Source organism: Melozone crissalis, unplaced genomic scaffold (assembly GCF_028551555.1).
Source record: "Melozone crissalis strain CALT ecotype California unplaced genomic scaffold, PUWL_Pcris_2 ptg000052l_1, whole genome shotgun sequence".
NCBI classification, from domain to species: Eukaryota; Metazoa; Chordata; class Aves; order Passeriformes; family Passerellidae; genus Melozone; species Melozone crissalis.
In genome coordinates this window covers 505,602-528,243 of record NW_026535830.1, presented here as the reverse complement: position 1 = coordinate 528,243, position 22,642 = coordinate 505,602, and the positions used below count along the sequence as shown (strand labels likewise).

The window sequence follows — 22,642 nt, the reverse complement described above, 5'->3', positions numbered from 1 at the left end:
ATGCAATCCTAGTATAAGTATGGTCGGGTTTTATTACCATTATTCATTCTTATTATTCCTATTTTGGCTACTTTTGCTCTTAATATTACAGTTACTACTAGTATTTTTTAATCTTTTTGACTCTATATTAAGAGTGTCTTTAGTAGAACTTGAAACAAGAGTTCTTAATTGCAAGTAGAAGTTATCCTTTTTCCAGCCTCTTGCCCTGCCCTGTTCTGTGTCATTGCTGTATGTGAAGCTGCTGCTGCCAGGGCTCCCCATTTCCCTGGTTTGGGAAATTCGATGGCATTGCTCACATGTCAGAAAGAGAGGGCTCATTCCAATCAAATGCATTGCCTGAACTCTTCTAGTCCCAGTGTTGGAACCTTGTTTTGTAATGTTGTTGACTTTCCCAGTATCTGTTAATATTTGTGATTTTATGACAAAATGTTCTTGGATGTGATTTTGCAAAATTCTGTAGTCAGCTTTCAGTTTGCTCTGGGATTTCTTAATGGTGTGTCAGAACTGAATGCAGCATTTTGGGTAGTGTGAAAAACAAGTTCAGTCTCCTGTGAAAATTTAAAAAGTGTAATAAAGGACAATAGGAGACAGGGACCATAGAGCAAAGGGTATTCTGGCCGGGTGCACCTTGGCCAGAATATGCAGATTCCTTGGTTGTGGATTTAGTCCTTTTTTATCACCTCCAGTTTTTGGGTCTTGGTCCACACTGTCTTCATACAGTGAGTGCTGATATTTGACATACCTGTAGCAGGTGTCCTCATCCTATGTTCATTGGATGTTATCCCATCCAAGCAGGCATTTTAACATAAGCAGAGCTATTTCACTTCTATGTCTAAGCTTAATTAACAAGAGAAAGAAAAACCGTATAACAAAGTTAGTTTAACATTACACATATAAAATCCATTTTTTATTTGCGAAAAGCCATTATTATAATATGTATCTCTAACAGGTGGGAAGCCTTCACTCAGAGCTAGCATTGTCTCAGCAGCAGCTGGTTTTGCACTTGTAAGCACAGATAACAAAGATTCCATGAGCTGAATGTTCCGCCTCGTTGCGGAACCTCCAGTGGTGGCTGGAGCCAGCTGCCCTGGGAGATGCAGGTGGTGCCGGGCGGGCAGTGGCCGGAGCCCATGGCAGGGGCTGGCCATGGACACTGACCCTGGGCTGAGCAGGGGCTCGGGGCCCTGCGGCGCCGGGCGCTCGGGGCCCGCTCACGCTGGGATCCTGCGGGAGCCGGGAGCAGCGAGAGAGCCCGGGCCAAACATCAGCACCCGTGAGTCATGATTTAAAAATTTAGGATTTTAGGTGAGAGTTAGAACCAGTTCATAATGAAGTTAGATAAACCAACAATAGGTTAATGATTATTAGATGCTTAAGCTAAAGCTAATTGTTATGAGCTCATTTGTTGAAGGAAGTGGAGCAAGTGAACCATTATAGGAGCATATTGAAACCAGTAGAACAATGCCCAGCACCTGGACTCTTGTGTCAATCCATCAGCAAGCAGGGGGCCTTGGATTGTGCCAGAGGGTCACAGAGACCTGACCAAGACCTTCCTGTCTTCTTCCCCGGGACCACTGACCCAATTCAGGACCACCAACCCAATTCAAGAGAAGAATGAAGGACTCATGAAGGACTAATGATCTCATTTTTATACAAAGTGTTATAAATGAGAAGCTTGACTAGGTCAGTATTCAAGCAGCAATCAATTTATTAATTAATATGGTAAAGTATGAGCAATACAGCGCTGGGTACAGTGGGGGAAGTTTTCCCTCCAACTGCACACCGATACTTGAGGCTTACAGGTATTTATACAGGTACTCATAAGCTTTCTCAGCAGTTTCTATTCCAAATTTTTTACTCATCAGCAGTTTCTATTTCCAATTTTTATGGCACAATTCTATACACTATCGTGATTTCGTTTTTCTCAGGATGTATCCCAGAAAGGAGTATCCCGACATGATGGTGGTCTGGCTTCTGAAAGAAGAAAGAAGTATCCCAGCTGATGCGGTTCCAGTTTCCAGATGTGGGTCCACCTTTTAATTGCAAGGACTATAAATCTCATAACAGTGATGTGCAGCTTCCCTTGGTCAAAACTATTAATCATTGAGTTGATGTTCATCTTCCTTTCTCAAGCTGCTTTTCACTGTTTTGTTAAGGCGTGAGATAAGCATGTTTCCTTTTTATATATTCTAAAGCTATAGTTTCAAAGATCCTTACTACAAGCAATAGTCTAAAATTATACTTCAAAAGGTTATTATTGCAAAACTCTTTCGGGCTTAGCTACAAGCAGAAAGTTCCTGTCTAAAAGCAACATCCTTAAAGCTTTAATTCAAATGCTCCTAAATCAACTTAAGACTTATAAAGGTTAATTGTGAACAAAGGATAGGTTCAAAGGCCTTCTTCCATGCTTTACTTTTCTCAGTTATTATTAGAATTCGTCTTTACAAGTGTCCCATGGTCGGTTTCCACAGATATCACAATCACAAATACACACGTTGCCTGTATGTACCTGACATAAAACACAGCTTTGTATTTCACAAAAGCGGGCATGGGAGGTGCTGGGGTTATGCATATGTATTGTTTTTGGGAAATAAATAGAAGGCAAAAGTCCTTGTGTGGTGCAGTCACACATTTCAGGGACGACCCTGCCTGTGCCACCCGCCGGTGTAATAAACACACCACTTTCTAACGGTGACGAGTTCGAGAGTCTTTGCCCACGATTTTTGGTTTTACCGATTCACCGGGGCCGGCACGGGCGGGGAGGGGGCACAGCCCAGGGGGGCCCGCAGAGCCTCCCTGGTCCAAATCCCCACCTGCAGCAGCGGGGAAGCTCCCAGGATCTTGGGGGCAGGGAGGAGCCGCAGGCAGGTGTTCCAGGTGCCTCCTTTGGGGCAGGGTTCTGTCCCGATATGAGGGAATTCCCGCAGGCTGGGCGGGCTGGGGCCGCTGCCGAGCACCGCCGCCTTTCCCCGGGAGCCGCTGGGCAGAGCTCTCTGCTCGGGGGGCTCCGGGACAGAATTTTGGGGGGTCTCGGTGTTGGTGCCGGCAGAGCCCCGGCGCTGGGCCGGGGGATGCGTGGGACCCTCCCGCGGGGGTGGTTGGGCTGCATTGTCAGCCCCGAGCCACGGGGGGATCGCCCGGCACCGGCGGGGCTGGAGAGCGGAGAGGGCGGCACCGGAGCTGGGGGAGCCTCTGCAGCCTGCGGGGTCGGACATCCCGATAAGGGGGACCCCGGGAGCCTGGAACGTGGAGCCCGGATAAGGGGGGACCGGACCCTCTGCAGCCTGGAGATGTTGGGACCATGGACAAGAGAGACCCATGGGTACCCCGGGGCCCTGAAACGGGGACCCCGCACAGCTGGTACCCCTGGAGCCCCTCTGACACCCACCTGGGAGCCCAGGGAAGGGAACCTCTGGGATTGCCAGGAGCCCCTGCAGCCCAGAGAGAGGAGATGCCAATACACACTGGAGCTGCAGAAGGCCAGGCAGGAGGGACCCCTGAACCCCAAAGTGGAGAGACCAGAGTGGGGGAACTCCTGGGTGAATGGTTGTTTGGTGAATCCTGGTGGTTTGGGTTTTTATGAGGGTGGCTGAACCTTGGTGGTCTGGAAGTTTTTATGAACACCAGACACCTGGTGACTTCTGGAGATGGAATTGGGCAGGAGGAACACCCAAGGCAACACACTCACACCTTGTTTTTCCCCCATAAAAGGAATTTCAGTTCCCAAAGTTTGACCAGATGGAGGAGGAGACCATGAGGAAGATGAAGATGCCCTGGCAGCCCCAGGCAGGTGAGGAAGAAGTCAGTGCTGCTTTCCCCCTCTCTCCTGCTCCATATCCCAGCCCAGCATCCATCCTTCCTTCCTTCCTTCCTTCCTTCCTTCCTTCCTTCCTTCCTTCCTTCCTTCCTTCCTTCCTTCCTTCCTTCCTTCCTTCCTTCCTTCCTTCCTTCCTTCCTTCCTTCCTTCCTTTTTTCTTGTTCCTTTCTCTCCTTGTCCTTCCTCCCCCATAAAAGGAGCTGAGGCCAGAGACCAGGGAGGACAAATCTCCACAGCAGAACCTCATGCAAGAGGCTGTTCTGAGAGGCTTGACAGTGCAGGAATTCAATGGGGACAAAAAGCCCCGGAGATCCCACATGAAGAGGGGCTGCATACCCAGCCCAGGAAGCCGTGAGGAGGAAAGGCCCACCCTGTGCTGGGAAAGCAGCCGGAGATCCAGATGCAGCTTGGAGCTGGTGGTTCCTGAGCACCTTCATGGCAGGGAGAAGCCCTACAAGTGCTTGGAATGTGGGAAGAGCTTCAGGCAGTGCTCCAGCCTCCTCACCCACCTTTGCATGCAACTGGCTGGGACCCCCTTTGAGCAGGGCCAGATTTGAACCAGAATATTGGGAGTCCCAGAGCCAGCCTGGTGAGTGCACCCAGCACATCCCCCACTGACCCAGAGCTGCTGCAAGTCCAGAACAGTCAGAGCAGGGCTGAGCTTGGGGAGCCAGGGGCTGGGGGGATCCACAGCAATAGGGGTTATCTGTGGGGCTGGGATGGGAGTTGTCCTCCTGCTCCTCACCGTCCTGTGCTTCCCAGAGCCCAGTCACTCCCAGTATGATCCCTGTTGCCCTCAGCATGGTTCCAATTGCTCCCTGTTGCTCCCAGTGTGATACCAGTGGCCTCCAGTATAGTCCCAGTCACTCTCTGTATGATCCCAGTCTCTTCCACCAGGGTCCCAGTCATGCCCAGTTGCCCTCAGTGTAGACCCAGTCACTCCCACTTGCTCCCAGTTGCCTCCAGCATGGTCCCTGTTGTCCCCAGCATGGTCCCTGTTGTTCCCAGTGTGGTCTCTGTCACTCCCAATAGGGTTACAGACACTCCCAGTATATCCCAGTTCCCCAGCATGCTTGGAGTCATTCCCAGTCACTCCCAGTATGATCTCCGTATGATCCCAGGAGAGCCCAGTCACTTCCAGTAGGAGCTCATGGAGCAAAGCTCATGGAACGCCTGGAGGATCCAGCCAGAGGAGGGTCCCTCCAAGTTCTCTGGCTGCAGGAAGAGCCCCAAGGAGCAGAGGTCCCCCCAGAGCCACCACCCCAAGTAGGAGGTGGTGACAGCTCTGCAGCCTGGGGCCCTGGGACCACCAGGGGGGACTCCAGATGGACACCCCAGCAAGTGGCTCACACAGCCCCTCCTCCTGTGCCCAAAACCCCACCCTTGGCATCCCTCATCCCTCCCTGCAGTCCCCTCTCCAACATCTGCAGGCCTCTGGCAAGAGCCCAAAGGGATGGAAGTGCCTAAAACGGTGATGAAGTGCCTGAGCTGCTCCCAGCTGTGGATGTTCCTGTCCACAAACCTCTCCTGGTCAGTGCCATGTGGAGATGGGAGGGGGATTAGGGAATGCTGAGAAGACTGAAAGGGGGTTTTGTGTGCTCTAAGGGGCATTTTTGGTTGTGGGAGGGTGTAGGGGGCTTTTGAGGGGTCTGTGGGGGAGTTTTCGGAGTTCTGGAAGAGCTGTGCAGCTTAGAAAGAATTTGGGTGGGTCTTTGGAGGGGTGGAAAAGAGTTTTGATGGATCTTGAGGCCATTTCTGTTGCATGGAATGGTTTGCGGAGTGAGCAGAGATCTGTGGGGTGGTTTGAGCGGGCTGGGAGGGGGTTTTAGGCAGTCATGACCCCCCAGACCTCCCCCAGAGCTGCCACCAGACCCTGCCCACAAGGTGCTCCTGGGGGACAGGGGCTCCATGTAGGGGTTTGTCTTCCTGGCACCCTGGGAGTGAGGGGGTATCCCCCTGGGCTGTGTGTGACCCTCCCATCCTGGTGTCAACCCCTTGTCCCTCCCCACAGGGCTCCTGCCCCAGCTCCTGCTCCCCCCAGAGGGAATTTGGGGAGGGGGCACAGGGAGTGCACAGCCCCCACCAGGGGATGACGCCGGCCCAGCCCCTTTGTTCAGCACCAAGCTGGGCCTGGGGCCGCAGGAGGAAGAGGCTGATGGGAAGCAGATCCTGCAGCTGGGACAGTGCTTGGGGTCAGGGCAAGGTCCTGCCCTGCACACCTGGCTCATGTGTGACTCTGCCCCGGGACATTCCCATCCCCACGGATCCCATCCCCAAAATCTCACTCCTGGGATCCCTCACCCGTCTCTGCAGTCCCTGCTCCAACACCTCCAGGCCTTTGGGAAGGGCCCTGATGCCGACAGAACTTAGATCAAAGTTACAAAGTGATGATATAGCTTGAGTTATATCAGTATAACCTGATAGATCTATATAACCTGATATCAATAGAACCTAAATAATGACTTTTTATATATCTATATAAATATACCTAGATAACCTGAATCATCCTTTTTTTGTGCCTATACTACCTGATATAAATAACGTTCTACAATGCAATGGCTTGTATATGGTTAACTAGTTGCTTAATGCTGAATAGACAGAAAAAAAGAAGAAAAAAAACTCACCAGATGCAGAGCTTCAGAGATAGATAGGGATAGTACTAACGAGAAATTGTGCAAAGCCAATGAGCCACAAAACAAACAATTTAGGCTGGTTAGGACCAGACACACCAAGGAACACCACAATTGTACATGCTCCAAAGACCAAGTTGAAAACTTCATATGTGAAGAAAGCCTTGGAAGCCTTTCCTAAAATGCCCTCCCTGCAAAACCAGGACAATCACAGACTCCTGACAGACCCCAGATTAAGAATATGCAAGTGCACTGCAGAAGAACTATAATACCCATGAGCTCATACAATGTAAATGAGTCCTGCAGGTAGGTGATGATGTTGTAGTGACACAGAGACACTGAGCAACACCTACTGCATGAATATACCACAGCACGTGACATCTAAAAACACCGCTCTGTGGGGATTTATTTCCAGCTTATATTTCGGGCATCAGCCCAGAGGGATGGAATTTCCTACCCAGGGTCCCGACCAAGCCCAAGTGTGGATTTGCAGCCCACAATTTTCCCAGTTTGCCTCTCCTTTTCCCCACGTTGGATTCCCCCTGCCCCCATCAGATGGGAGCAGCTGAGAGCCCCACACTGCCCATCCCGGCCTCTCCCAGCTCAATCCCTGCTCCTGTGACTTCTAGAGATGAGCTTGGGCAGGAGGAATCCCCAGCTCTCACACCTTGTTTTCACCCCCAAACCAGGATTTGCCATTCCCAAACCTTGGCCCGATGCAGGAGGAGGAGGAGGCCGTGAGGAGGAAGAAGAAGATGTCCCGGGAGCTTAATGCAGGTGAGGAGGAAGTCAGTGCCCCTTTCCCCCTCTCTCCTGCTCCATCTCCCAGCCCAGCATGGCCCCCGGCTGCAGGACAACCCTGCTGCCAAAGCTGTCCTGCTGGGGACGCACTGGGGGGATCTCCTTGCCCTTCCCTGTGGCACAGAGGCAAATCCCATCCTGTCCTTGTCCTTCCTCCCCCAGACCAGGAGCTGAGGATGGAGAGCAGGGAGGACAAATCCCCACAGCAGAACCTCGTGGAAGAGGCTGTTTTGAGCAGCTCCACAGCACAGGAACCCAAGGGGAGGAAAAGCCCCGGACATCGGGCACAAGGACAGGCTGCAGACACAGATCACAGGGATCTGAGGAGGAAAGACCCACCTGAGGCTGGGGAGGCTGCCGGAGCTCAGAGCTGGGAGCAACTTCAAGATGAGGAGAAGCCCCACAAGTGCTTGGAATGTGGGAAGAGCTTCACCCAGAGCTTCAGTCTCCTCATCCACCTTCAGGTGCACACGGGGGAGCAGCACTGGGAGTGTAGGGAATGTGGCAAGAGGTACAGGCACAGCTCTCACCTCTACCACCAGCGGGTGCACACCACAGAACGGCCCTACACGTGCTTGGAATGTGGGAAGAGCTTCAGTGTTCAATCCACTCTGACCTCCCACCAGAAGGGCCACACTGGGGAACAGCCCCACGAGTGTTCCAAGTGTGGGAAAAAGGCTCGGAGCAGTTTGGATCTCCTCAAGCACAGCACACCAGTGTCCCGAGTGTGGGAAGACCTTCAGGCACAGCTGTAGCTCGACCCAACACAAACAGAGCCACCACTAAGAGAAGCCCTGAGAGTGCCCTGAGTGTGGGAAGAGCTTCCTGTGCTGCTCCAGCTCCAAGCCTCCATCCTCATGGGAGGATCCACGCTGGATGATCCCCAGTGACCCCCGGTGGGCAGAGCCCAGTGATCCGTGTTGGGAAGGCACCTGCCTGCGGGCTCCACATCCTCCTGGGTCCCCATGGCCTGGGTTTTCTTTTCATTTCTCTTTGTCCCTTCAAAACACCCAAAACTGGAGTAAAAAAATAAAGACATTGAACTAAGACATTGATGGGAACATGGGGGGATCTTCCAGGAGATATGGGGGATGCTGGGTCCAAGGGATTTGAGGGTTCCTGGAAGGGATCTGGGGGTTGCTCAGGGCTTTGGGCACCCCAGGCTGAGTGGCTCCAGCTGTGCTGGGAGGCCCTGGTTGTGGTTCCGGGGCAGCTGATCAAGGCCCCCCTGCCCTGGGACTGTTCCCATCTCCTTCATCCTGGTTCCTGAAGTTCCCTGTGCAGGATCCCCCTCTCCCTGCTGTCACCCTCCTTTCCTCTGGCCCATTCCCATGTCACCCCACTCTTGGGCCCATTCTGCTTCCATGCCAGTCTGAATCCCATCCCCAGTCTCATTCCCTGTCCCTGTCCTGTCTGTCTGGTTGTATTGCACTAAGTTGTTTCTTTAGCTATTGTTCTGCACTGGCTGGTCTTGTTATTTTGCAGGGAACAGTTGATGTTGTATCACATGGTTTGTCCCGCACACACCCCTCTCCCCCAAAGCCCTGGTGCTGCTCTTGCCCTGGGTTACTCCTCCCCTCAGCCCTCCCATCAGTTGTATCCCATTGGCCGTGGCCTCTCTCCTCCGCCCCCCCTTCCCTGGGTTTAAAATCACCCGCGATCAGACACTTGATCTCTTTTCCCCTCTTGGACCTGCCTGGAGTGATTCCACAGTTAAGGTGGGATTTTTGGTCCCGAGGAGAAAAGCGCCTCCCGTCCTTTACTTTGGTCCTTGTGAGATAGTGAGGCCCGGGGGTCCAGAGCTGCCAAACCAGACCCCACAAAGGCCCTGGGTCAACCTTACATTGCCGTTCCCATATTCCAAATCCCATATTCCCCGTCCTGTTCCCATATTCCCAATCCTACTACTGGTCCCGCATTTCCATTTCTGTATTCCCTGTCTCACTTCCCATATTCCCATTCCCACTCTCACTCCTGTATTCCTGTTCCCAATCCCGATACCATCTTCCTAATCCCCGTCCCATATTCTCTCTCTGGTTCCTGTTTCCATATTCCCTGTCCCATTCCAATATTCTCATCCCCAGTCCCATTCCAGGTCCCTCTCCCATTTTCTCAATCATATCCCAGTCCCTGTCCCCATTCCTGTCCCTGTTCCCATTTCCGGTTGCAGTCCCAATAGCCTGGTCCTTGTTCTGGTCCCTGTCCTTATCTCCTATTTCCAGTCTCATTCCTGGTTCTATTCCCAGTCCCTGTCCCCATTCCTGGCCCTGTTCCCAATCCCGGTCCTGTCCTGGTCCCATTCCTGAGGGCTGCACAGCTCGGGCTGGCTGTGGCACACGAACCGTTCAGCCCTGCTGCTGTCCTTGGCCAGCTGCAGAGAGCACAAGGCTTTGGGCATTTCTCAGAGACCCCCAGCTGGCCGGAGCAGCCCCTCCTGCCAGCAGCCGCTGTGCCTCAGAGCCCTCCCTCACGCTGGGGCCATGCAGGGGCCATGGGCCTGGAGGAGGCTCCTGTTCTTGAGACAGGAGCGAGGCTGCAGTTCCCGCCTTTGGGCCCTGGGCCGCAGCAGCGCAGAGGAGGCCCAGCTGCAGAGCTCACAGCCCCTGCTGGCTTTCAGTGGGACACTTTGGAGCACCAATCCCCAGCCCATATTCTCTCTGTGGTTGCTGTTTCCATCTTCCCCGTCCCGTTCCCATATTCTCCTCCTTGGTCCTTGTCTCCATTTGCGGACCCTGTCCCCATCTCTGGTCTCATTCCTGGTCCCTATTCCCTTCCCCGGTCCCACTGCCGGCCCCCATTCTCGGCTCCTGTCCCCATTCCCGGTGCCATTTCTGGTCCCTGCCCGCATTCCCGGTGCCATTCCCGGTCTCCATTCCCAGTCTCTGTCCTTAGTCCCAGTCCCCTTCCCCGGTCCCATTCTCGGTCCCTATATCCATTCTTGGTCCCGTTCCCACTCCCTGTCCCCATTCCCGCTCTCCGTCCCCTCTCACCGCACGCCGCCGCCATCGCTCCGGCTCCCCCGGCCCTCACACAACCGAGCAAACCCCGCGCTGCTCCCGCCCACCAAAGCGATCGCTCCCGTATTTCCATAACCACTCCCTGCGGTTTGGCCTCGCCCACCGCCGGCTTCAGCCGCCTCCGGGCGCTGTTTGTTTCCAGTTCCCTCCCAGTGCTCCCAGTAAGAGCGGGACTGGCAGGGAAAGCGCTCCCAGTTCCTTCCCGCTGCTCTCAGGATCGCTCCCGTTGCTCCCAGGATCACTCCCAGTGCCGCGCGGGGCAGTGTTGTTTCGGAACGCGCGCCCAGGACAGAGCGCGGCTGCTTTTGGGGGTCGGCACTGCCCGGGCCGGGCTGGGAGCGGAGGAGGAGCGGGAGGAAGAGGAGGGACGGAGGAGGAGGAGGAAGAGGAGGAGCGGGAGGAAGACGAGCGGCAGAACCACGCTGGTTTCCCCGCCGCCTTCCCCCGCCCCTCAGGCCGAAGCTCCCCCGGTTCCTGCTGCATCGCCCCCTCCAGCAGCCGCAGGTGAGCGGGATGGGGGAGCTCGCACCAGATCCATCGTGGGGGGGTCTCCGGGAGGGTTTTTTCATGGGGCAGGGGATGTTTGACTCTTGCAGGACCCCAAACCCGAACCGTAAATTTCCCGTGGAGAGAGCATGGGCGGTCTCACGTTCGCCTGGTACCGGCGGGCACGGGGGCGATCTCGGGCTGGGAGATGCCCGGGAGAGCCGGGGGGAGCTCGGGAGCCCCGGAGCGGGGAGAGCACAGAGGGGCGATCCCGGAGCCGGGGGACAAACCGGCTGCCTGGAGGGGTGCGGGATGCTGGGAATGAGCGGGCTCCGGGCCTTCTGAGGCTGAAAGGGGCGCTGACTTCTCCAGCTACACTTGGGCAGCGGGACCATGAAACCCAACACGCTCAGCCCTTGTTTTCCCCCAAACCAGGATTTCCCATTCCCAAAACTTGGCCCGATGCAGGTGGGGGAGGCTGTGAGGAAGATGTCCCAGGAGCTTAATGGAGGTGAGGAGGAAGTCAGTGCCCCTTTCCCCCTCTCTCCTGCTCCACCTCCCAGCCCAGCACGGCCCCCGGCTGCAGGACAACCCTGCTGCCAAAGCTGTCCTGCTGGGGACGCACTGGGGGGATCTCCTTGCCCTTCCCTGTGGCACAGAGGCAAATCCCATCCTCTCCTTGTCCTTCCTCCCCCAGACCAGGAGCTGAGGATGGAGAGCAGGGAGGATAAATCCCCACAGCAGAACCTCGTGGAAGAGGCTGTTTTGAGCAGCTCCACAGTACAGGAATCCAATGGAGAGGAAAAGTCATGGAGAACCCACACGAGGAGGGGCTGCAAACGCAGATCACGGGGATCTGAGGAGGAAAGTCCCACCCAGGGCCGGGAAGGCGGCCGGAGCTCGGAGCTGGGGGTCGATGAAGAGCTTCAGGATGGGGAGAAACCCCACCAGTGCTCGGAATGTGGGAAGAGCTTCAGCAAGAGAACCTACCTGGTCTGCCATTGGAGAATCCACACAGAGGTGCGGCCATACGAGTGTCCCGAGTGTGGGAAGAATTTCAGGACGAGCTCCCACCTGACTGTCCACCAGAGGAGCCACACCGGGGAGAAGCCCTTCAAGTGTGGAGAGTGTGGGAAGAACTTCAGCAAGCGCTGCAACCTGAACTATCACCAGCGGATCCACACTGGAGAGAGACCCTACGAGTGTGATAAATGCAGGAAGAGGTTTCAGAGCAGTTCTCATCTCCTCCAGCACCAGCCAATTCACTCAGATGAGAGGCCCTTCCGCTGCCCTGACTGCAGGAAGGGCTTCAATGACAATTCCACCCTCATCAGGCACCGCTGCATCCACAGCGGAGAGGGGCCTGGGGCGAGGCCGTACGTGTGTGATCAATGCTCGAAGGCGTTTAAGACCAGCTCCCATCTCCTGCTGCACCTGCACACTCACACAGACGAGAGGCCCTTCCGCTGCCCCGACTGCGGGAAGGGCTTCCAGCGCAACACCCACCTCACCAGCCACCGGCGCATCCACACCAGGGAGATGCCCTATGAGTGTCCCAAGTGTGGGAAGAGATTCCGGCAAAGCTCAGCCGTGACCTACCATCAATGGAGGCACCACTAAGGGCAGCCCTGTGAGTGCCCTGAGTGCAGGAAGAGCTTCCTGTGCTGCTCCAGCTCCATCCCCTATGGGAGATCCACCCTGGCTGATCCCAAGTGACCCCCGGTGATCTGTGGTGCTGGTGATCCCTGTTGGGAAGACACCTGGCTGGGGGGCTCCACATCCTCCTGGCTGCCTGTGGGTACCTGCACACATCCATGGACCAACATCCAAAATCCATTTTGTAGAGCTGATTTGTCCACTCCTGACCCCAGAAAAAAATCACTTTTTGCCTCTTCTGGTGGCCTTAACAACACTGGATAGCCTTGGAAGTCTTCTCCAACATAAATCCATCGTTTTAATTCTCTCTGGCCCACAGATATCTACCACAGCCCAATTTGGAGGGACTGGGGCAAAACCCTCAATATTCCAATTTTCAAGACAGTTGGGTGGCAACCCCTCCAAAAAAGGTTCTTCCCCCCCACCAAGCACATGGATGTTCTGCCAGCAGGAATATATAAATCGTTTTTTTTTTTTTGCCTTGAAATGAAAAGGTTTCTGTTCATTCCTTTCAAAGCCCTGAAACTGAGGTAGAAATAAAGGCGTTGAACTAAGGCGTGCATGGGGACATGTGGGGGACAATGGCATGTGTAGGGCCATGGGGGGACATGGCGGAACACAGACATGGATGGGAACATGGCAAACATGCACAGGGACATGAACTGGGACAGCGTCAATGCCACCACCACAGTGCCACCAGCACCTTCATCTGGGCCATGGCAAAGCGCTGTCTGATGCAGTTCCTGCCACCACATCCCCACTGTCACCACCACGGTGTCCCAGCTGAATGTCACCACCCATCAGGGCAGGGTGGGGCCATTGTTCAGCTGGTGACAAGTGGCCCGGAAGCAAGTGACAGCCACCAGGGTGTCCCAGGGCCACCGCACTCAGGGGACCTCAACTGCCCATGGGGACAGGGGAAAAGGTCAGTGTCACCTGGCAGGTCGGGTTGCCCTGCACTGGGTGTCACCAGAGGCGTCCTGGTGGCAGCATCCACACAGATGTGGCAACATTGTCCCCTGATGTTTGTCATGGTTGCATCGTGTCCCCTCCTCCCCTCTGTATGTCCCTTTCCCCCACCATGGCTCCCTGTCACCCCTCTGTGTGTGCCCGTTCTGTCCCGTGTGTCCCTGTCACCCCTCTTTGTGTCCCCATCCTGTCCCGTGTGTCCCTGTCACCCCTCTGTGTGTCCCCGTCCTGTCCCGTGTGTCCCTGTCACCCCTCTTTGTGTCCCCATCCTGTCCCGTGTGTCCCTGTCCCCTTCTGTGTGTCCCTGTCCCTCCCCCTATGTCCCTGTCCCCACCCCTGGTGGGGCTGAAGTCCCCGAGGTCTTGGGTTCCTGTCCTGCAGGGTCTCTTTGTGTCCTGCGAGGTGTCCCCGTGTCCCTCAGGATGTTCCCATGGCTGCTCCTGGCACTGAGTGTCTGTGCCCACCCTGGCACAGGCACAGCACCTGTGACACCCCACAAAATCCCATGACGCCCTTTGATTTTGAGTCCTTCCCCCTCCATTTTGGGTCCATTCCCCGTGCTATGGGTCACACTTTAAACCACCCCAGAACCCCCCAAAACTCCTCACCCATGATGTCCACGCATCCCCCTGGAAGTCCCCCCAGGCTCTTGGCCACGGAACTGTTGCTGGTGACATTGAGCCACAGGATCCACAGGCTGTCCCCAAGGGTGGCCCCGGCTGCTGCCTCCAGGGGCCCTGCTGCAACAGGGCCCTCATGGTGGCCAGGACTGCAACCCCAAACATCAGTCAGTGACCCCGAAAATTCATCAGGGATCCCAAAACTTCACCAGGGATCCCAAAACCCCATTAGAGAGCCCTGGCCCCAAATCCATCGTGACAGGTTTCACATGTTGACCGGTACTGCGACCCCAAAAATTCATCACAGATCCCAAAACCTCCCAAAATTCATCAGGGATCTCAAAAATCCATCAAGGATCCCAAAATCCCCTGCTGGGGACAATCCTGGTGTGTCCCTTAAGGAGTTGAGGACACCCCCAGGATGTCCACCTGTTGTAGTGTGCTTTCTTTATTTGGCAGGTTCTCTGTGTAATTTGTGGTTTTGCAACCCCTCTGTATTTTCCTCCCCGTTATTCAGTTTAGTTCTGTTTGTTACCCAGCTACTCCCTGCCAAGTTTCAAACCTCCCCCCCTTCCCAGCTGTTAACCCTTCCTGCCCCTACCTTTGCCCCAGACTCTTCCTTACTCCTCCTTCCATTAAATGTCAATCCCTGCCCGAACCTGCCCTCCCCTTTAGAAACTTCCCTGTCAGTTTTGTATCCTTCGAAACCCCATTGGTTTACTCAAGCTGTTCTCCTCCCTTGAAGTCCTTTATTGGTTTACACATTGTATTCCCTGCCTTGTGTTCCACCCCCAGTTCCCCCGATTAGCTAGAGATTTTATCCTCCCCGAGATCCCCCCATTTATAAGCTGTTGTCTGCCCTCTGTTCAGGGTCCTGGGATCCTGGACTCGCATTGCCCCTCAGCCCGCAGGGCAGGTTTTGCCCCCGAGCAAGGCAGCACGGGCCGGATAGCTCAGTCCCTGCTGGGGACAGAGAGCCCAAATACCCAGGCTGCTCGTAGCCATGGCTACCGTAAGCAAGCTGAGTGGATATCAGCTCTTTAGTGATTATCAGCTCTCTTGGAATTCCAGCTCCTTGCTTGCTAAGGTGCCTGGCAGGCTATTGGGGGAAGCAGACGAGAGAGGAGAAGAAAGGTCCTGGCATTCCACAGCGATGGTTTTATTGGGGGGTCTGTGAAGGGTTCCAGTGACGCTCTTCTTCTTCCAAATGGGCTAAAACAGCCCCTTTTTATAGGGTACAAAGGGATCCAAACTTGTCCAATAATAGGGATTGGGGGAAAGTGACCTATGGGGTTACAGAGATAAGCTGGGGTCCGAGAGGCGGAAGACAGGAGTCTTCTTTATTTTGCTATTTCATCATGACTCAGCAATTCCTATCGCTAAGCCTCAGCCCTCCATGGGGCCCTGGCCAATTCCATGGAGCCTGCTACAGACTTAGGAGTTTTACCATTGAATAAAGTTCCCCCAGTTCCACCCCAGGGCCCGTGCTGCTGCCTTTTTGTTTCTGCGCCGAACCTCCACTGACAGCTGGGATTCTGTGGAGCTCCAACGGGGGCTCTGTCGCGCCCCTGTTATCATCCAGCCGGGACTCAGCGCCCCGTGACAGATCCGCCACATCCACCCCTCCCCGCCCTGTGTGTTCCCCCTCACCCTCCCTGCCCTGGGGACATTTGGGAATACCCCTCTCACCCAGGTGTCGCTTCTGGGGGTCCCTGGTGAGCTGCATGGCCGCGGCCAGGCCGATGCCCTAAGGTCCCCATTCTAATACACAGTACAGTACACACAGCACATCTCAGTCCGTCCCACAGAACACAGCCAGTGAGCCAAAGTTAACCCTTCCCCAGTTTCTCCCTCAGAATCTGGGCAGTGAAACTGCATCTCAGTCCCTCCCACAGAATACAGCCAGTGAGCCAAAGTTAACTCTTTCTCAGCTTCTTTCTCAGAACTTGGACAGTGAAACCCTGGCTGCATGTCTCTTAAAAAGCACTGGCAGTAAGCCAGAAGTAACTCTTTCGCAACTTCTTTCTGTACAGAGCCTAAGCAACATAACTGCCCAACTCCCCGTACCGCAAAATACAAACAGTGAACCCTCACCAACAGAGCTTTCAGGAAACTAATATCTCTGCCACTTACAGGTGACAAAGGGACGGAGGTTGGGTTTACCTACGAATGCTCACAAAAAACAAATCAGGAGATATATTAATCACAGCTATCACGGGCCCCAAAAAAGTTCTGGTAACCTTCATAGTTGATACGGGAGCCCAGATCTCCACACTAACACATAAAGTTGCCCAGAAGTGTGGAGTTGTTCCAACAAAAAGACAATGCTGCGTTCTTAATACTTTAGGAACTATAGAACCCATGAATGTTGCTTTAGTCAAAGTAACACTCTCTGGAGAGGAAAATCAATTAGTTGTCAAAATGGTAATTGGGGACATTCTGAACAATCTGCTAGGGATGGATGTCCTTGCAGGAAGACAGTGGGAAGACACTGAGGGTTTTCTGTGGTGTTTTGGCACTCCGCCACTTAACATTAGGCTGCTTCAGACCGCACCTGCACTGCCTTACAGTAAAACAATCAATGTGAAACAATATCCTTTGCCTTCTGGAGCTAGGGAAGGCATCAAACCGGTTATTCAAGATTTGCGTGACCAGGGAATAATAATTAACACACACTCCCCTTGTAATTCACCCATGTGGCCAGTCCGAAAGCCCAACGGGACGTGGAGGTTCACGATTGATTATCGTAGGCTCAATGCCAACACTGACCCTCTGACTGCAGCAGTGCCAAATTTAGCTGAATTAATAACATCAATACAAGAAAAAGCTCACACAATCATGGCAACGATAGATGTCAAAGACATGTTCTTCATGATACCTATACAGCCAGAGGACATGGACCACATTGCATTCACATGGGAGGGACAACAGTACACATTCACTAGACTCCCTCAGGGATACAAACACTCTCCAACTCTAGCACACAATGCTTTAGCTAAGGAATTAGAAAAAATACCTCAAACTGACACTGTAGCTATTTACCAATACATTGATGACATTTTGGTAGGAGGAGAGGAAATTAAGGGGGTGGGGGATCTCCAGCAGAATATAATCTCTCATCTGGAGAGCCTAGATTCAAAGATTCCCCCAGAGAAAATCCAAAAGCCTTCTCAGGAAGTAAAATTTCTGGGAATTTGGTGGCGATCCAGAAGCACATGTATCCCACCTGACACTTTAACTTCTTTAGAGCAGATGAAAATGCCTAAAAACAAAAAGGACCTCCAGCAAGACTTAGGACTGTTAGTATTCTGGAGGAAACATATCCCAGATTTCTCAATCATTGCTAGGCCCCTTTACAATTTACTAAGGAAAGAAGTCAAATGGGATTGGACTCCTTCTCAGGAGGAAGCATTACAATTACTGATTTTTGAAGCCACAGCACATCAGGCATTGGGGCCCATTCATCCTAAAGACCCTTTCCAAGTGGAATGGGGATTTACCTCCTCAGGGCTATCAATACACATTTGGCAGCGAGGTCCTGAGGGTCCAACAGGGCCTGTCAGCTTCTTTTCCCGTGGTTTTAAGGGTGCTGAGAAAAGATACACTGTTTGGGAAAAGGGATCATTTGTTGTTAGCTTAGCTCTCATTGAAGTAGAAAAACTCAGACGGCAGCAAGCTATCATCTTGAGAGGTCCCTTCAAGGTAATTAAAGCTGTCACAAATGGGACCCCTCCACCCGATGGCATAGCCCAAAAGTCATCAGTCAGGAAATGGTATGCCCAAATAGAGTACTATTGCAATAGCTTTCCTGTCACAGAAGGTGCTGCAAAATTCTTGGCAATACAAGACACTGAGAGCCTGGATACCAGCCAAGACAAACCTGCTTCTGTAATAAAAGTAGCACCACTCTTCTCGTCTGAATTAGCAGCAACCTGTTGGTTTACAGATGCTTCTTCAAAGTGGGAAGGAAAGACTTGGAAATATAAGGCGGCTGCCTTGCATATTTCATCTGGTGAAAAAATTATCACAGAAGGGGAGGGCAGCGCTCAGGTTGGAGAACTCGTAGCTCTCTGGAGTGTTTTCCAACGTGGGGCACAGAACACTTCTCCTGTTTACATCTACACTGATTCATATGCAGTATACAAAGGCTGCACTGAGTGGCTCCCTTTCTGGCAACAGAATGGCTTGGAAGTTAACAGAATCCCAGTGTGGCAGAAAGATAAATGGCAAGAAATCCTAGAAATCGCCAGTAAAGGAAACTTTCTGGTTGGTTGGGTAGCTTCTCACCAAACAGATGGGAATCAAGCAGGAGAATGGAACAACAGAGTTGATGAACTAGCAAGGCTTAGCCCCCTGAAAAAGGAAACTATCTCAGAGGATTGGAATCAACTATTAGAATGGTTACATGTAAAAAGACAGCACACAGGTGCAAAAGATCTGTACCAGGAAGCACACGCCCACGGCTGGCCAGTTACCCGTGAAATGTGTAAAACATGCATGCGAACAGTGCTGCAAGCGACTGGAAAGGCACCCTTTAGAGGATGACCCTCTGCATTTGAGGAAAGGTAAAGGCTTGTAGGAAGCGTGGCAGGTAGATTATATTGGTCCTTTTAAGAAGTCAGGAGGTAAGCATTTGTGTTAGTAGGAGTGGAAATTGTATCTGGGTTGGTACAAGCCGATGCTTTTAAAAGGGCCACAGGAGATAATACAGTTAAAGCTTTGCAGGGTGGTTTGGAACTTTTCCAAAGCCGCAAGAAATTCAGTCTGACAACGGGTCTCACTTTACTGCTAAAGTGGTACAGGATTGGGCCAGAACCGAAGGCATAAAGTGGAACTTTCATACTCCTTACTACCCTCAGGCTAATGGGATCGTGGAAAGGACAAATGGCCTTTTGAAGTGGTTCCTTAAGGCACAGAAAGCAAACTGGGACTGTTGACTGTGGGAGGCTGTTAAGGGGGTAAATGGCAGGTGGGGGGTGAACGGCTGCCCCAAAGTCACTGCTTTTTACCCTACACCTCCAAGCATCGTCCCTTCGCTGGAGGGTCCTGACGATCCAAATAATCCATCACATTACCCTGGACAACCTGTCTTAGTGACCTCCCCACTGGGAGGTGGGCGAGGTACCACTTGTACTGAAAACCCCTCTGAACAAACATGCATGGGTAGCCTCTGATGCTCTTGGAAAAGAGCACCGCATACATACACGCTGGATAATTCCTTCATTTTAAACTCCTTTCTGCCTCTCAGTGGCAGGACTTTGTGTTGTTTTTGCTTTTACAGGAGAACCCCGAGGGACGTGAGAATCATCCGAAACATGATAACCTTGCTAATACTTTTCTGCATATTACCACCATTTCGTGGACAACCCCCTGGTGAGCAGCTGTGGCCTGAAGCCACCATTCAGCACACCAATGTTCTTGGATCCTATCCCAAGGATCATTACCCGAGCCTGGCAACCCTAGTGCTGCATGACTCCAAGGTGTACCGCCCAAATGAGTGGAGATGGGACCAGAACGAATTGATCAGAACCCTGACGGGAACGGTTGGTGAGTCAATTATGGTAACATGCAGAAAGGTGGAAGGAACTCTCCATGAAAAGGCCACCTCCATCATAATTGCTGGAAATTTTATGGAAACAGGTGGAAGGAATCATCTGGACATCCCTTCAGCAAAATTATGTCCCACAAAGAAATGGGGAAGTTCCAAAATAAAAAGTCCCCTCGCTCTGCGTTGCCACCAGGAAAATATTGGTAGTTATGCTTTAGGTCCCAAAACTAACAATGTTCCAATTGCAAGAGGTTGTAATGATGAATCACTTGATTGCTGGTACAGTTTTACTTTGGTCAAACCTACTTACGTGACATGTCGTTGGCAGAATGACACAGCTAGTCCATTTGGATTAAGAGGCTTGGTTTACACATTTAAGATAAACACTGTACCAAAACCCACACCGAGTGCTGTAATTACGCTCTCTCAGACGCAAGGTGTGAAGCCCTTTTCTAACACATCTCAAAGGGCAGACCCTGCAAGGCCTGCACTGAGCACGGTAAACACGGCAATCACACCCCAATTGGCAGAGGCAACAAAAAGCCCCTTTACATGGCCCTGGTCTCAAGCCTTCCTGCAATTTACCGGATCTATGGGAGATGTCACGGGTCTAAACTTACTAAAAGTAGTTACACATGAAGACAAGTTGTATACTACACGAGAATGGGAGAAACACAAAACCTGGCAGCTTCGAGGAGTAGTGGGAGAACAAACTAGCGTTGGGTGTTGAACGGTTAATGGGTCTGACTATAGCAAAGCAATTGCAATCAGTGTTTCCACAGATCAGGAAAACAAACAGGAGCAAGTCTGTACGCACCCAAGCATACGAGACTGCTGGCACAGTTTTACATTAACTCACACTGCGGAGGTAGTTTGCCTCTGGTCCAAGGGTACTCAAGACCTTTCTTTTAAATTTGTAATAAATGCTGAAACCTACTTTACCACTGTCACCACTTCACCCGTACCACCAGTCATATTCATCCCAAGAATTTTCAAGATTGGACCTTATATAATCAGGAAAACTGGCCAACAACAAATATTGTTCAATCCAGCATGGTCTCTCAAACAGGTCAAATTGCTAATGCAGAACAATGTTTCAGATATTCAGCCAACTTGTTCTCTGCTTCTGCAAACTTCTTTTGAAGGCTGGACCACTTGGCTTCGGAAACGAAGCTCTTTTAAAATCAGAACTCCAAGGGACGTGACCGGTGTTGTGGGTACAGGATTGGGAATTCTGAATAGCATTGATTCGGAAGTACTAATGAACAAATTGGCTGCTACAACTAGAGATCTGACCAAATTACAGCAACCACTGAGGTCATCTCTGTTACCCTTGGGGACACACCAGTGGCTGCTGTCAAACATTTTGCCAAACTGGGAAAGAGTGAACGTGAATGATCACAAATTGGTGATTGATGCACTTGGTGCTACTCAAAACAGTGTTTCCTTAGCCCTCAGCTGTATCCAGGCACAATTATGCATGCAGTCAGTCTCTGCTTCAATTACAAAAGAGGGCGAGGAAGGCACTTTCCCCACAGAAATTTGGAAAATAATCTGGGACAGTGCCACTGAGTTTGAAAGAGAATTCCAATCCTGGTGGAATCTGGTGAACTTTACTTATGATCCCATTTCAAACACAGCCACTGCTTTTGTTTTAACCATACGCAATGCTTCTGTACATTTGGTCTTCCCTGTTCTTGCATTAGGATTAAACCATGACGGAGCTGTTCTCTATCCCACAGAACATAGGGGATGGGCCCGTCAGGTCAATGACAAATGGCAAACTGTTAATCTGGAATCTTGTATTGTCCGAGAAAAACAAGGGTTCATCTGTGAAAGCAATGTAATCGTAGCTCAGGATATCTGTTTAGACACAGAGCAAAACATCTGTCATTTTGAGATTCGTCCTAATGAGGCTACTGGAACAGTTCTTATATACATAGGCAATGGGTGTGCATGCTTTAGAACCATTTGTGATTTTGTGTTTGTAGATGATGTTGTGGTAGACACAAAGAACCACTCAAACTTTTGTGCTTGTAACTTTACTAAGATTGTAGGATGTGATTTCTCTTATGAAGCTCCAGTTACCTCTCACTACCTATTGCAATCCAAATACACACTGATTCACAAGCTGATGCCCACTCCTATCGGAATGAACCTTACCCTGGTGAGACAACTGCTGCTCCATCAGGAGGTGGCTGAAATTCTCGAGAACAAATACACCGGGTTATGGAGAGGGTAAAGCAAGATGCTGAGCATAGGTGGTGGGATACTGTCTTTGGGTGGTCACCTACTGCCACAGGTGTCCTGAACAGTGTGTGCCACCCAACTGTTGTTCTTTTGATTCTGATTACGCTTGGTTTTATCTTGTCAGCAGCCCTATTCGTTATGAATTGGAACATGATGAAAAGGCTAAGGAGATTGATGTCTGTAGCCAATGCACACCGCTTAGCTGATGCCCTCTACACTATAGACATCCCCAAAACATTTGACACAAAACAATTACGAATTGAGCATATGTGCTTTAGAGCAATTTTTGATTCTCAAGTATGATTTACAGAAGGTTATTTTGATCTTTAGTAGATTATTTTAGAAAATAATTTTTAAAAGACAATGCTTATATTATAATTTGTTTGTTGTTTTTGTTTTGAAAATTTGTGATTTGTTTCAACCATTTTTTGAAATTGTTATACAAATGATATTGCTTTAATTAATTTGCCATTTTTTTTGAAATTATTATAATTAGCCATTTTTGAAATTGTTATTAAAGAATAACCACGTGTGAAAGTTGCTATGATAATCAATATTAATTATGTTTGCTTATTGCTTCTCTTTCCCCTATCTTTTTCTTTTCTTTTCCCTCTCTCTTCTTTTTATCCTCCTCTTTTCTGTCATCCCTATTTTTTCCGGGTTATGCTACTGACATGCAATGAGTTCCGAAGATTCATCAACGACACTCCAGAGTTCTGCTGATGAAGATCCCTCAAGACAATTGTGAGTCCGGGGTCGTGTGAGAGTCTGTCCGAAATGTCCTTCATTTTTGCCTCACAATTGTCATGAAGAAAAGACCACCGGAAAGTTAAAAACTGTTGAGCCAG

At 51.4% G+C, this 22,642-nt stretch overlaps 2 protein-coding genes and 1 pseudogene across 2 annotated transcripts in view; 2 read left to right on the top strand and 1 right to left on the bottom strand.

The window, feature by feature from the left end:
- LOC128943636 (zinc finger protein 271-like) overlaps positions 1-22,642 on the top strand; it is a 592,338-nt gene that overhangs the window by 235,955 nt on the left and 333,741 nt on the right. The gene's annotated exons all lie outside the window — the stretch shown is intronic.
- Positions 1-22,642, bottom strand: part of LOC128943630 (zinc finger protein 850-like) — a 244,742-nt pseudogene that overhangs the window by 5,011 nt on the left and 217,089 nt on the right.
- On the top strand, positions 3,648-8,090 carry LOC128943654 (zinc finger protein 397-like). The gene is made up of 2 exons (XM_054286540.1): positions 3,648-3,801; positions 7,440-8,090. The coding sequence occupies exons 1-2, from the start codon at positions 3,739-3,741 to the stop codon at positions 8,001-8,003; spliced, it is 627 nt and encodes a 208-aa protein (XP_054142515.1). The 5' UTR covers positions 3,648-3,738; the 3' UTR covers positions 8,004-8,090.